The 15131-nt window shown below is 46.1% G+C and overlaps 1 protein-coding gene across 4 annotated transcripts in view; it reads right to left on the bottom strand.

Moving 5' to 3' along the window:
* Pcx (pecanex) overlaps positions 1 to 15131 on the bottom strand; it is a 79934-nt gene that overhangs the window by 50055 nt on the left and 14748 nt on the right. For 3 of the 4 annotated variants that reach the window (XR_013317002.1, XM_077674107.1, XM_077674108.1), the window contains exons 5-12: positions 14509 to 14580; positions 12709 to 13457; positions 11439 to 11610; positions 10116 to 10403; positions 8533 to 8688; positions 7293 to 7352; positions 3223 to 3340; positions 996 to 1180 (exon numbers count right to left, since the gene is read on the bottom strand). Coding sequence is in view for 3 of the 4 variants with exons in the window: in XM_077674107.1 (XP_077530233.1) it covers positions 996 to 1180; positions 3223 to 3340; positions 7293 to 7352; positions 8533 to 8688; positions 10116 to 10403; positions 11439 to 11610; positions 12709 to 13457; positions 14509 to 14580 (1800 nt within the window). In the remaining variant the exon portion in view is untranslated. The remainder of the gene's footprint in view (positions 1 to 995; positions 1181 to 3222; positions 3341 to 7292; positions 7353 to 8532; positions 8689 to 10115; positions 10404 to 11438; positions 11611 to 12708; positions 13458 to 14508; positions 14581 to 15131) is intronic. The other variant, XM_077674109.1, reaches the window with a different exon arrangement.

Raw genomic sequence — 15131 nt, 5'->3', positions numbered from 1 at the left:
TTGGATGCGTCCACTTTTATCCCTCACTCACGTCGGTGCAAATAAATCAAAGTTCGTATGAAACGAGTGTACAATTAAAGCTCTGCAGGTGTTTCTCACTTGGCTGAAAATTAAAATAAAAGACAGCCACAGCAGAAAGCAAGCCCGGAGAACAGCACTTGTCCTGTTCTTTCCCGGCCTTCTTTTGTCTTTTTTGGCCCCGGCAGTGTCATCTAATTTTGCGCAAAAATTGCCATTAAAAAGCATCCTCAAGCTCCTTCATCTTGCACCTGTGATCCTAAAATTGGAGAATGGTGGAATAATCACAAGAACCAGATGCTAAGACATACCAGGAGCATACCAGGGCTCACATTGTCTTTCAAGTGCCTCTCAGTGCTTTGTTTCACTGGTACCGCTTCCAAAAAAATTAAAAACCATTCCACTCAATGTGAAAGCTGTCAGAAGTGCAGAGCAGTGATTCGCCATAATGGGCTGCAGCGCCCTTATCCGCTCACTGCTACCCCCCCATGCAATTCCAATTTCCCGCCTTCACAGTGCTTGCGCGCCCCCTGCCTGAAACTGCGCCAGTGGGGAGTTCTGTTCTTTTTGTGCTTGCTTTTCCTCCCGCATGTGCCAGCATTGCACTGCCCTTTTTTTTCACTTACTATCGCGAAAACCAACCCAACGACCGTTCCCAACAAAATGAACGTGGGCACTGCCGGTTAATTACATATATTTTGCCTCAAATGTACCTGCAGTTTTCTTTGCGCTAAACAACGAGGAGATGAATGACAAGCACCAGCGGTTGACGAGCTTCGAACGGTTATGACCATATGAAGCGCTTGGCTTTCGAAGCCTCTGGGTTACGCCGCTACGACAGAACGCCATGTGGCTCTACTTGGGTCCAGCGAGCGAGCTACGACAACAAGGCCAGCCCCTGCAGTGCTCTGCACTTAAAAACTGTTCCTACACACAATCAACTCTTCAGCAGAGCTATGCACAGATCCACCACCCACCATGCTCATCCTGGAAGCAGTGGACAGCACCCGGGGAGGTGTCGTCATGTGAGATGGCCAGGTGGGTGCCAGGGGTAGACAGGATGCTGGCCAGCAGGTAGGCCGGCGGACCGCGGTCGGTGCAACTCCGGCGGCCGGACAGAGTCCAGCCGACCACCGCCGAACCACTCCCTTCCTCCTTGTCCCTGCAACGTGTAAACGATGGAGCTGCATTACGATTGGTCACTGGTCCTTCACGGACATTACAATATGAAGTCACGCACAGGCCTACAGCCAGACTCCAACCATCATAATCTTACTGTTTGTGTCCACTGCAGGACAAAGATTTCTACCCACTTCTATCGTCAGTTTGTAGGGCCTATTTTATGCCCCTTAATTTTCTTAGTTCATTCCTCCATCGAACTGTATTTGGTTTACTATACCTTGACAGCCATTCCATTGAACAAGTGGTCCGCCTGTTGTCTTAAATCTGCATTACGAGTCCATCCTAAGCCCACTTCTTTCACTTAATCTGAACTGAAATGTTGTCTACCCGAGTTTATCCTTCCATCGAATTGAATTTTGTTTACCATACCTTGGCAGCCATTCCATTAAACGGGTGGTCCACTTGTCCTTCATCCACACTTGAGTCCACCTCAAGTCTACTTCTCTCGCTTAATCTGAACTAGAACCTTATCCACCCGAGTTTGTTCCCTACCCCACAATGCTGTTTTCTTATCTCCAAGTGTTACCCCTAGCATTACCTCCAACATAACGCCTTATTCATGCTCTTTGCTCTCCCTCTTCTCTCCATCCCCAGTGGGACGCTATCCCGCATCCACTTGTAGATGGATGCTGCCCTTTTGGCTTGAAACACATCACAACATGCACATCTGTATGGCACTCTTTCACTATTCCGACGTTGGATCTTAGCGTTGACAGCACTGCATTAAGGTGGTGGAGTGATGGATAAGGACCACAAGAGAGGGTTTTGATTGTGGGGTTTAACGCGCCGACGCAACGCAGGCGATCAGGCGCGCCGTAGTGGAGGGCTCCGGATTAATTTTGACCACCTGGGGATCTTTAACATGTGCCAAAACCTCGTACACACGGGCGTTTTGGCTTTTCGCCTCCATCAGAAAAGCGGCAGCTGCGGCTGGGAATCGAACCTGCTACATCATGCTCAACAGCACAACGCCTTAGCCACTGAGCCACCGCAGCGGGTACCACAAAAGAGGGGGATATGACGACCCTCAGTCACCTTCTTCCCCACCATCCCCAAAGAAGTTGACACTACTGCATTTCAAAAGGAAAAGAAACAGTTACAGTCGATAAATGCAGCCTTTCTTTGGCTAGTAAGTCACACCCCAGCAGCAGTCTAAAACCAGCATGCACACAAAATCATGCTGTAATTGCAACTCTATTATAAGAAGGCAACACGCAGCACAGGTAACCTCCAATTTTTGAAAGTGTATCGCTGGTTCAGAGCTAACAATTTCCTCTTTGTTTCTATGCAAAAAGAAGGGAAAATTATTGCCACTGTAAGAATTACAGCTTGACGCTTGCAAACTGCACATGATTGCAGATGCTTACAGATACATGCAGGGTCCATAGGTCCCTTACCAAAACTTTCTACTGATAACTGGCCCCTGCCATGCTTTACCCTGAAAATATGAGTGAACCACATGAGGTGAACCACATCATTGAACTTACATAAGCACAAAAGTTCCAAAAGTGAACTTCGGTCACAATGGTCAAAGAGCGTGCAAACACATTCTTCAGGGCACCACAGAAGTGATACTTAGCTACCAGGCAAATACATAATATGTGGAAAGAGGATAGGAGATAAGGTGCAGCCCTGGCGCATGCCTTCAGGTGTTCAAATTTGTTGTGCAGGGAAATGGGGTAAAAAAACACCCCTGTACTACAGTAGGTTAATAAGTTACTAAATATGCACTGGTACGGACAAAATTCTTGTGAGAAAAATAGGGGAAAAAAACTTCGATTCTTAAAGTCTGGAGCTAAAAAAGATCCAATTCACAGAAATGACAAGAGAGTCCTCGCTTATCACAAAAACGCTGCGACTCCATTCTTAACAACAACCAGTTGCCAACTAGCTTAGATATCCATTGTAGGATGCCGACTGAGTGGGTTCATCACATGGAAAGCAAGAAAGTTGGTCCGAGAAAAAAAATAAAATGAGGAGGGAAGCCACCAGCTAGGCATGCAGGCAAAAAAAAAGGCTTACCCATCAGCCTGAGGCAAGGCTGGGTTGTTCGGTAACAGAGAGAGGAACTCGGAGGTGCCGTAGCTGGCTTTCCGGCGGGTCGCCGCAAGTTTCGGCCGCTTCCGGCCCGGAGCAGATGCTGTGACAGGGAAAAAAAATGGGCACAGACAAAGTGATTCGTAGATAATTCGTAGATAATTTGTAGAAAATTTGTAGATAATTCATAGATAATTCGTAGATAATTCGTAGATAATTCATAGATAATTCGTAGAGAAGTCGTGATAATTCATAGATACCATATTTGCATGATTGTAACGCACCCCCGATTCTAACGCGCAGGTACGTTTACGTAGGAAAATTAGAAAAAAAATTACTTCACACTGATTTAACCGCGCCGATTTAGAATTGAATTTTGGGAGGAATTCGCGTCCGTAACAGTACTGCTGTTCACTTTGAAACCGATTTCGGCTTTGAGCCCGATTTTCAAGCGCACAAAAGTTTGAAGGCTAGTTTTAGCAAAAAAAGGTGCGCGTTAGAATCGTGCGATTACGGTAGTTCATGATGATTTATAGATGATTCATGGATGAATTGAGCAGTGTGCAAAGTCATTCGCCCTCTTTCTTTTAAGAAAATAGCAAAACAAGGAAAATAAACATTATTTGTCTTCCGCTGCAAGAGCGCATTGTTATTTTCTGCCTACATAAACAAGCAGTTTGGTCAATGTTTTTCGCTGCACTTTGCATGTTTTCACGCTCCCTGAAATATACAAGCCAAGCCAATCCAAGTACAAAGCCAATGCAAATCGGTACCCTTCCCACAATTCCTGCAATAGCATGTGGTTGCAGCATCACTTTCCTCTCTAGTATCTTTGTGTCAGAAACTCTGTGGACAACACAGCTAGCAAGGCTAACTTCACACCATCATCACGAGTATGAACAAGCAGCCCCACTTAACAAGAAACTCAGGCCTACTACAAATAGAGGTGGGATGACAATCTGGTAGGCATTAAAGGGACACTGAAGTGAATTTGTCAAGCTCCCGTTTTTGCTTGCACTGCGTAGACTGGCTCAAATTAGCACACTTTTCATCGTTTATCCGGTTGACAAATCGGTAATTATTTTACAAAGCGCGAAAGAAGAAAAACTACCATGCGCGGTTTGCGGCGGCCGCACCAACTAAGGCTGTGACGTTGGGAGGAGGGGCGCCGTGATTGGACGATGCCCAAGGTTAGCAATCACACAAGTTTCGGTTTCGGTTCTGTAAAACATAACCAATGGCGTTGTTGGATGGGCATTCTCAATATCTCAGTAATCATCGTACCGCGCTTCTGCCATGTTGTCGGCTGTAAAATGCACAAGATAAGCCTCCCAGGACGGTTATAGTCGTAGCATTCACTAGCCGAGACCTACGCAGTGCATGAACGCCCTCCGCGTACCCGCAGACGCCCAAATGTCTTGCGCTTTTCCCCCATATTTGGAGCTTGCCTCCCTCATGCCTGTATCGTAAAAAGCGTGTTCGCACCAGGCCAAGGGTCTGTTCATTCTGGCCTGTGCCCACTGCCTGCAAGCAGTCGGTGCTTATGGCAACAGCACGCCAACGAGAACTCGCTAGCGCGCCAGTGCCAGCCTGCGCGAGTTTTGTGAACTAGTTCATGTAGCCATGAACGTTGCGGCCCAAAAAAAGGTGAACTCAATATAGAAAACATCGGCGGAAAACAAAAAAAGTTAACTTACAAAAAAAAAAAAAAGCACGTACCCACGGGGATTTGAACTCGTGACTTGCAAAACATTTGCGGTGACATACCTAGCGCCCCAGACAACTGAGCCACGGAGCGGGACGCCGGGGCCTTGTTAATATAGGGTATATATTGTACAACCGGTTTACACTTTTATTTAGTTTTGGCATTTCAAGCAGCTTAGGTGACTATTTGTTGTACTGCGATCGTGCAGTAAGCGTCGCCCGAGTTTCCACAGTAGCTCACGTCTAGCAATTGCATTTCGTAGACGGAAAAGCGTTCGCAGATGCGTAGTCGTGCTGCTGACCGCTGTGCTTGTTCGCCCAGCGCAAAAAAGTGCTTCCCGCGCCCTAGTTTTACGCTGTACGGTAAAAATATCAGTTGATTTTATTTCCTTAGTACCTATATTGACTTCGCTGACTCTTCTCCCGCCTTCAAGAGGCCTTATATTTTCCTACTGGCGTACCAGTCAGCGAAGCGTCGCATGTGCGCTTGTGCAGCGCTTGTGTGAAGCGACCTTGACTTGGAGCTAGATACAGTGTACAAACAAACCAAGTAAAGAAAGGCACATTCTTCCATTCACAAACGTGTCCTGGCTTCGTTTCAACTAAGCGAACGAATTGCGACCAAGCAATTTTTTTTTTAACCTCCTTGATTGCGACGACCCGCCGGCGGCCGGCGGACGAAACGCTGGGACGACTGACTCTGTCGGCCGGGGAGCCGTGCAGTAGCGCAGCCGTGGCGCAGCCAATTGCCAGCTCATCCCCTCCTGACGTCACACGAAAACGCCACAGAAAGTGGGCGAGCGTAAAGAGAGGAGGACAGCATTTTTGAATTAGTTTTTCTACTAAATAAAATCGCGTAAACGTGCCTAGAGTGGTCGAAACATGGCCTGGGGACTCCGGACTACAATTTGGGCTAGTAATCCCGCAATGTTTACATATCACTTCAGTGTCCCTTTAAGGTGATAAAAGTGCATTTACTGCAGGCTTTGATTTAGCTTGCACTTGAAGACCACCATATACAACAGCTCTGCCCGAGTGAGTTCAATTGCACCAACCACTGAGCATACCCTCCAACTCAGTGATTGAGGAAACAAATTTGCCGTCACTCTTGGTTTAATACGAGCAGACGAGCATCTATCCAAAATTTTACTCATACTTTGCGCTCACAAGTGGAAAATAAAAATAATGGGTAACAGATGTACAGCTCAACATGGCAGCATCACTGCAATCTGCTAAAACGTTTTTTATTTTAAGGGGCGACATGGGTCTTAAAACAATTTCATTTAATTTTTAACTAAACTCTGTGAAACTTACCAGTCGTGCTGCTTTTCCCCCACTGATTTCAAATATGGCATTATTTTTTGAGTAAGCCAATTAGTTACCAAGATAATTAGAGGTAATTAGTAATTTTTGAAGGAACAATAGACAAAACAGTGTTGGTCATAGCACTCTCATCGTCACATTCTCTAATAATATGAACACTGGTGAGTGTAATAAGAGAATCAGTTTCTTGATGCACCGCTTGGAACTAATTTTACAGCTCATTAAAATTTGGTGTTTCAAATGGGCATTCGAAATGGTTCCTTGCCACCAGTGCCACGAAAGTTTAATGAGCTAAAAAATTAGTTCCAAGCGGTGCATCAAAAAACCAATTCGCTTATTGCACTCACCAGGGTTCAAACTGGAAAATGTAAAGATTACAATGCTATGACTAACACTGTTTTGTCTAGTGTGCCTCCAAAAATTACTAAGTATCTCTATTTATCTTGGCAACTAATTGACTTGCTCACAAAATAATGGCATATTTGAAATCAGAGGGAAAAAAGCAGCAAGACTGACAAGTTTCACAGAGTTTGCTTAACAATTAAGGGAAGCTGTTTAAAGAGCAGTGTCCCCCCCCTTAAACATTTTAGTTTAAAAAAGGGGAGAATGTGCTACATTAACGTGCAGAGCCACACCTGTATTTCGGAGCACAGCATAGGAACGGACTCTGAGATATTCTAGGCCATGTAAAATCATTTAGTGCCAAGAAAAGGCCCTTCAGATGTGTGTTTTGCCTGCATCAGCAATTCATCCTGTGCAACCTCTCAAGTAATCATAACGGTATGCTGAGAAAATACAGCTACCGTATTTATCTGATTATAAGGCGAAAGTGCAGTTTGGAGAACAAAAAAATTGCCTGGGTTTCGAATTTAAGAAGGGGTATGCATTCGAGACTACGAATTTTGGAAAATAAAAAAAAAACCTCGCCTTATATTCGAATAAATACGGTATGTGTAAACAGTATGATAAATTGAGGAATCAAGAAAAGGTGAGGAGGACATAAAGATAATGGTGGGCAAAATTCTAACCTTTGGCAGTGGGCGGTGATAACGTTGGTGGTGCGTCGTCCCCATTGGATGCCAGCCGCCCTGAGGTAAGGCAACGGCAAATTAACGCCATGTCCACTAACAGTAATCTCGCAGTTGACAGTCCGCGAAATGCGTGCTGATATGGAAAGCACGACGCACACAACATGTTCCCAGTTCCCCTTGTGACAAAAAAGATATCTCAGTTTCAAATGCAAATTAAGTTGCTCAAATTACGTTACTAAAAAATAACGTTGAAATTACGTTAAAGTTACTTTACTAAAGCAAAATAAGGTTCGTCGAGAAAAAATATTTTTCCAGGAAAGGTAAGTGGATGTTTCAAGTGCCTGCTCTGGTTCACCGAATCTTCAGCCGGGATAAAAAATCAAGGAGGCATGACTGAAATGGAACACTGCTCAAGTGCTGGTATTTGAGCAGGGCATTTTCAAGCGAGGACATTTTCCACCACAACATATCTCACTTATGGGTGTAACCAAAAAACAAAAAAGAAATGTTTCTTCGATGCAGGAATTTCAACAACACGAATGTCATGCACACACAATAAATTTTGTCAGCATGCATTAGTGCGCTTAACTGATGCAGTTAATGTGTGTCCTGCAAACTACAAAGTCACCTCGTGAGGACATGGGAGAGGTGGTGATAACAGAGGTCACCCCCCGCAAACTGTTTACAAGCAATGATGCTTTCCTCCTTTTCCACCTGCAGAATCTATGAACCCAACACATGTTAAAAAAATAAACTCTCTCTCTCTCTCTGACGCACGCACGCACATGCACGCAAACATTATCTCTTTATCTCTGGAAATAAGTATGAAAAACATGACACGCACGCACGCGCGCACGACACACACACACACGCACGCACACACACTTCAACATGTCTCTTTTTCTTCACAAATTTTGCCGGTGTCCAAGAAACTTTCCTATTTCATACTATTCTATGCACATACTAAATCCTACTATTTGTACGCACTATGTATGAAGTGGACGGCGCATTCGAGCATTGTACAATCGGGGTTCATAATGGATTGTTTCAACGGGGAGTTTTTTGGGACTGTGGTGATTCGTCGCAAGAAGTGGGCCGTCGTAAAATCAGGGGACGTACGCTCAGGGTTTCACTGTATCTCCATCTCTCTTCCTCTCCCTCTCTCCCCTCTTGTTGCATTATGCTAGCCAGCTGGGGGGAGGATGAACGAAAAGGAATTAAACGACCGACGACTCACGGCAGATGTCGAGTTCCCTCTTGAGCTTCTGCAGCTCCACCTCGCACTCCTGCGGATCGTTGAGGTTCAGGATGTCCAGGAGGCGGCGGCTCAACAGCGACCGCACCGTCGTGCGCGTCACAGGAGGTCCGCCCGCCGGGTACGTCTGGTCTCCTCCTGTCGAAGTAGCGGGGAAGTGCTGTCACACTTGTGCGGCAAAACATGCTTCGGTCACTTTGTTATGCTTACCTGGCTAGAAGGCGAACGCCTAGCAATTATCAAAGACCCGTTTACTGCAACATCGTGTTTGTGCCTACTTCGTCACTTTCAATTCCTCGTCTTTTAGCAAGATCTGGGTTGAAATCCCACCCAAACCACATTTGTTTTCTCGTTACAGTGGCAGCCATTTTGGTACCATTTGTGTTAAGGCTGACGACCAGGAATACGGTCGCTTTTTGCACTAGGTGAGACAAGTAAGGCTTTCACATTACAAATACGACAGAACCCTAAAATACTTCCTCTGCACATGCATCCAGAACATCTATAGGAACATCTTTTGGCAAAAGTAGAATAGACAGGGCCACAATGCTAAGCCATTCTCCAATTCCAAGCGCCCCCTTAGAGGTCATTTGGGTCTCTGCAACAAGTCTGAATATCACAAGTCTGAAAGACAAAATACAAATCCGTTCAACTGGGAGAATTAGCTTTCACAAATTTGTTTACCTCAAATCAAGCACCCCAAAACGTTTTTAAGTAAAAAAAAAGGTAGAAAATATCGCAATACTTTTAAACTTCCCACCACACAAAGTCAGCAATGACAAATAGGGTAAATACTAAAAACATGGCTACCAGTGTGTTGACTGCATGTTAGAATTCAAGTAGTACAACCAAACGGAACTACAGGCCCCACTACAATCGGCCATTCATGTTCCCAGGTCTAATATGTCGACTACTCGTTTGAGGTTTGCGATAATGTTGGTATCACTATCATCGGGACAAAGTGGTCTTTTAATAAATGAAACTTTATTTTGTTTTTGTGGCCCCCCTAAGACTGGAGACTCGGGTAGCATTTCGGCTGGCGTACCCACAAATTTTCCCGCCACTTTTTCGCGGGGCTACCATGGTTGCCAGACCAGGACTGACCTGTGTTGATTAGCTCGCATCATACGTAAAGGCCGCGGATCTGTCAGCCCGCTCTGGTTACAAACCCCTGCTCGCTCGTGCCGTGGGCTCGGGCTCGGGCTCAAGCCTGTTTTTTTTTGCTTTGTCCCCATGGTTGCCAGACCAGGACTGCCCTCCCCTTACGGACTGCCCTTACGGGCCCCATACATTTGTAGTACCGCCCGTGGGGACGAACAGAAAAAAAAAAAAAACCAGGCTCGAGCCCGAGCCCACGGCGCGAGCGAGCAGGGGTTTGTAACCAGAGCGGGCTGACAGATCCGCGGCCTTTACGGATGATGCGAGCTAATCAACACAGGTCAGTCCTGGTCTGGCAACCATGGTAGCCCCGCGAAAAAATGGCGGGAAAATTTGTGGGTACGCCAGCCGAAATGCTACCGAGACTCGGACATAAGCCGGATAGAAACAAGACAGCATCCACTCACCTCTTGCCTCATCGTTGTATTGCTTCGGGATGGCCCCCAGTGCGGTGGAAAGGCGGCCCGAAGCTCCCAGGGGTGTCATTTCATCCGGAGACGATGGGGAGCTCGCGTCCGAGAGGCTCTGCTCTGAGGACCCGCTGCGGTTGCGTGGGACGGCGTCCTCACACGGCCACGAGAGGCTCGACTCCACGTCGCCGCCCCCTCCAGCTCCGAGACACGCCGCAGCACTCTCCGCTGCGGGTGTTTGACGGCTGGCGGGCTTGGGTTCCATGCGCTCCTTGTTGCTATACTCTGGACATCGAGGGGGAGGAATATAGAAACTTATCCTTCTTTTGACAAAAACTGTACGAACACGGTACAAACACGGTGCCTGACAAGTGAATGATTGATTATGAGGTTTAACACTCCGAAACTACACAGGTAACAAGGCGCACTGTAGTGGAGAGGTCTTCGGGATTAATTTTGACCACCTGAGGATCTTTAACGTGCGCCGAAATCGTCAACACACAGGCGTTTCCGCTTCTTGCCTAATACCATGACAAGTGACGGGAGCATTTGTAATCATTGTCATTGATCATTGACATGACCACTGGGTGCAACCACTGTCCATCAACTCATCCACCAGAGTCAGGTCAGTCACAAGCTGTGGGAGGACCCACTATTACCCGTTATGCGGGGGGGTGGATAGTTACACAGCTTCAATCCCCCTCTGCAAGATATTGAGGTAGTGATCGTGATCGTCATACTGAGGAGTAGGTTATGACGATGATGACAATGTGTCATTGTCTTCATAACATCTTTGCAAATGTGTCTGACACAAGTACGGACAAGGTTCTACTTGGCATACATCACCTACCATGACAGAAAAATGCCGGATGCTGCATTAGCATAACAAGGTAACACGGACCACACCTAGCCTGACTCACCTGAAACCAACCAAATTCACACATTTGAATTCCTCAAGTGCTACAGTTTACAAGTAAACAATAATGCGTACTTTTGTTCAGAGTTGCACTAAAAGCAAACAGCTTCACCAATGCATTTTCCTCCTTCGCACAGGATTATTCTGAGCAGTATCTGGCAGTTTGGCCTTATTCATGTGCAGTTTTTTTGAGACCCATCTCTTCTTGCCTCCTACACAGCACAGTGCAGTTACTTCCTTTTTTTTCTATTTGTTCCCTGAGGAACAATTTGCAAGCACTCATCGCCACCTTTCTATGTCCCTTCTGAAGTGCCGTTATTATCATTTCCAAGTTATCCACCAACCAGACCATGTTTCAACTCTCTTGATACAACACATTAAGGTACCGATTGTCGAGCACCTACCCAGAAGTGCCAATGCCTTGGCTTCACTCGCTGGCTTGGCTGCCACTCCAGCAAAAAGCCAATCCAATCCAGCGACACTGCTACGCTCCGAGCCAGCTGGCGATGGAAGCGGCTCTGGATTTCGGGGATTCCCTTCCAGCCAGCCAGGATACTGTTCTGGTAGGTCAAGTTCCTAGAGCCACAAAATAAAACGTTGCTCGAATACCTACCTTAGCACACAGTTATAAAAGAACAAAAAGACAACTGCTAGAAGCTCATAGTTCTGCACTACACAAAATATCCCATAAGATTACTGCCAGACCACTAAACTGTTCTTTATGAGCATAGAGTAAATACTCCAAAGACCCCTCCCAAGAAATATGTGAAAGTCAGCATCCATTCAGGGGAACTAATTTCTCGGCTATCTACAAATTTGCCTTGAAATAAGAGAATCTCATTGATACTGCTCTTAAAACAGCTCCTTATAATTTTGAAGTAAACTCTGTGAAACTTGCCAGTCTTGCTGCTTTTTTCCACTGATTTCAAATACGCAATTATTTTTGAGTCAGTCAATTAGTTTCCAAGATCGGCCATTTTTGGAGGAACAATAGACAAAACAGTTTTGGTCTCAAAACTGTAATCTTCACATTTTCCAATAATATGAACCCTGGCGAATGCAATAAGAGAATCGGTTTTTTGATGCACCGCTTGGAACTTATTTTAAAGCTCATTAAACTTTGGTGGCACTGGTTGCAAGGAACCATTTCGAATGCCCATTTCGAACACTGAAGTTTAATGAGCTGTAAAATTAGTTCCAAGCAATGCATCAAAAAAACTACTTTGATTATTGTACTCACCAGGGTTCATAGTATTGCAAAATATGAAAATTACAGTTTTATGACTACCACTGTTTTGTCTATTGTTCCTCCAAAAATGGCCAATTATCTCTAGTTATCTTGGGAACTAATTGACTGACTCAAAATATAAGGGCATATTTGAAATCAGTGGGGAAAAAAAGCAGCAAGACTGGCTTGTTTCACAGAGTTTACTTAAAAATTAATTCTTTTAAGAGCCATGTCCCCCCCTTAGGTCAGCATTCAACAAAACTTTTAGCAGGTGTTGATTGAATATTTAGTCCTGTCATATTTTTTCAAATGCAATCTTGTCAAACACAAGAACACAAATCTTTCCGAGGACAATTGACAAAACCTTTACTAACATACGATCCACACCGCTCATGCAGCCCTCGCGCATGCCCAACAATTTTCCCACCCAAATTTCAGAAAATCACCTGTGGATTTCCACTGCACGGATCCAACGGCTTGTAGATCACCGTGAAGTGGCTGCTGCTGCGGTCCGACTCGCCCGACGACACGCTCTCCGTAGACTGAAAAGTCCGCTGATCTGGCGCCCCTTCCACATTAGTCCGCGGCGGAGCCGCCTGTGCCACCTCTTCCTCCCCTCCGCCCTTATCCCCACTCCCCCTCCACCGACGTTGCCTCAAAGTTGCCGCGTCGAGCGAACGATGCCTCACCAACGACTTCATGCTGCTCGAACCGCTCGGCGGAGTCTCCGCGGCGGGTTGCTCCGCGATCGTCTTGATCGTTCCGTCGTTCATCAGCGGCGGCCGCGAGAACTCAACACTCCGTCGGACGTGGCGGATGTTTGCGAGCGCCGCCGTTCCAACGCGGATGGCCTCCAACGACACTGGATGGGACGGCGGAATGGAAGTCCGCTGCTTCTCAGCGGCACTCGTCTCTAGCTCGCTGTGGGCACGTCGGACCAGCCAGTTGGCGTCGGAGTCTTCGACGGTGCCACGGAGAGCGTGGCTGGACTTTCGCTGTTGCGCCGCTCGCGCGAGCTCCGCAGCGCGAACACTTGGGTCTTGAGACAGGAAGGCCAGTTCAACGGAGCCCGTGGCGTTGCGGAGAGAACCAGATGAGGAACCGGAAGAGAGGAAACCGGTACCGCTCCGACGCCGGTGCTGACTCCGGCGGTGGTTGTCTGGGTGCAGGGATGTGGAGGAGCCTGATGCCACGGCTGCGAGCAAAGTGCAACTTTTAAACGCGTGAGCATTTATATGTGGATTCAACGAGAAAACTAGTCTGTCCGTCTCTAATAGTTACTGTATTGCAATTTCACTGCATAAGAAAAGGATAGTAATAAAAGGCCAGGGCTTTAAAATCTTAAGACCACTTATATGGCCCCTGACCCCCCTTTCAGCCCGCCGGAAAAGAAAAAAAAAAAATCCTCGCGTTTTGCCTGCACGTCTGATACACGAAAGGCTGCACCAAAGCTACAGCTCAAGCAACACATCTCATACTATGTAGACAGAAGAAGCGTATATTTAGCAAGTAGAATACACTGACTGCAAGGCGAAAGTCACAATTCACTTAGTGTCACTGCTCTCACTCAGCCGCAGTCCTCAGTGCTGTACAAAAAATCATCTTCGGTTCCATCCATGTTATTAGTGATGCAGCAATTTTTGAAGCTTTCTTTCTTTGTGGTGATGATGTGCAAATTCGTGGGTTTATAGGTCTTTCGTCGAACTAAGAAAATTCACTTGTTAGAGTAAACTCGTCCTTGTTTTTCCTTCATTGTATGTTTTCTGCAATAGCTGCCATGGAAGGCTTAGTCAGCATTACTGCGTAGGAGCTTCTCGGCACAACGTGCATTGCCGTGAAGCTGCACTAAAGGAAAAAACCCCCGTATTAACCGCACCCCTACTTTGGCACTCAAATTTTCGCATTCTTGGTGCAGGTTATACGCGCAAAAATACGGTATCTAATGTACCAGGTGCATTTGCTCACATGCTCGCAAGCACCTATATTTCATGAGCTTTCGTTACTCATTTAAAAGGCTCCATTCATCAACTTTTACTACTGGCTATAAAATGTCACAGTGATGATTACAAAAAGAGCAAATTTTCGTATCATTTAAACGCAGCTTTTATAGACACGAACCTGTCCCCATAAGAGTCAGACTCACAGGATTTACTCAACAATCAGCCCGTGAGTTCGGAAATCAGGCCGCCAAAACTGAAAGGCCGCAGTTTCACCTCAACGGAAGGGGCAAAAACTTGCCTACTCACCGAGTTCATCTCCAGTTGAGAGGCTTGCTGGAACAGGGAGCATAGAAACGGCCCCTGCCTTGAGATCTGAAACTGAACAATCACCATCGATTCCATAAGTTAACCGCTAACAGCTAGTTTGCCGATTGGCAAGGGCCAAGGGCACTAGATCGTTCCTGCCTCAAATCATCTTCATCCATCTTTCGCCTTCCAAGTATTTAGAGCAGATCCTCTCCCTCAGTATTCACAACTAATCAAGACTATTAAAGGGACAGACAACCGCTTTTTTTGAAGTGCAGGTCCTCCACATGTGCATGTTGTGGGGTGAATGTTTTAATACTGGGTAACCGCAAGGAATTTCTAAATAAACAGGCGAAAATAATTTCAATTTTGCACAGAAAGAAGGCAGCGCCAAGTGGCGTCTAAACGCGACACTACTATACATGTCCAAACAACTCCGTCGATTTCAATGCGCGATTTAAATACCGCATAAGGGAATAGGAAAGGTTGCACACTATTGCTGTTTTAACCAGGGACAATTTTTTAAATACCTCTTTTATTCTCGCATGCAGTTAGAAGTATGTTGTAGCCCAGCTTACTGTCGTGACTGCATGCATTTCTTTGGAGGGGCCCATGTGGCTGGT

Source organism: Haemaphysalis longicornis, unplaced genomic scaffold (assembly GCF_048455015.1).
Source record: "Haemaphysalis longicornis isolate Haplotype H1 unplaced genomic scaffold, Haemaphysalis longicornis Haplotype H1 scaffold_6, whole genome shotgun sequence".
NCBI classification, from domain to species: Eukaryota; Metazoa; Arthropoda; class Arachnida; order Ixodida; family Ixodidae; genus Haemaphysalis; species Haemaphysalis longicornis.
The sequence above is the reverse complement of the archived record's forward strand: the minus strand, read 5'-3'. Positions and strand labels throughout refer to the sequence as shown.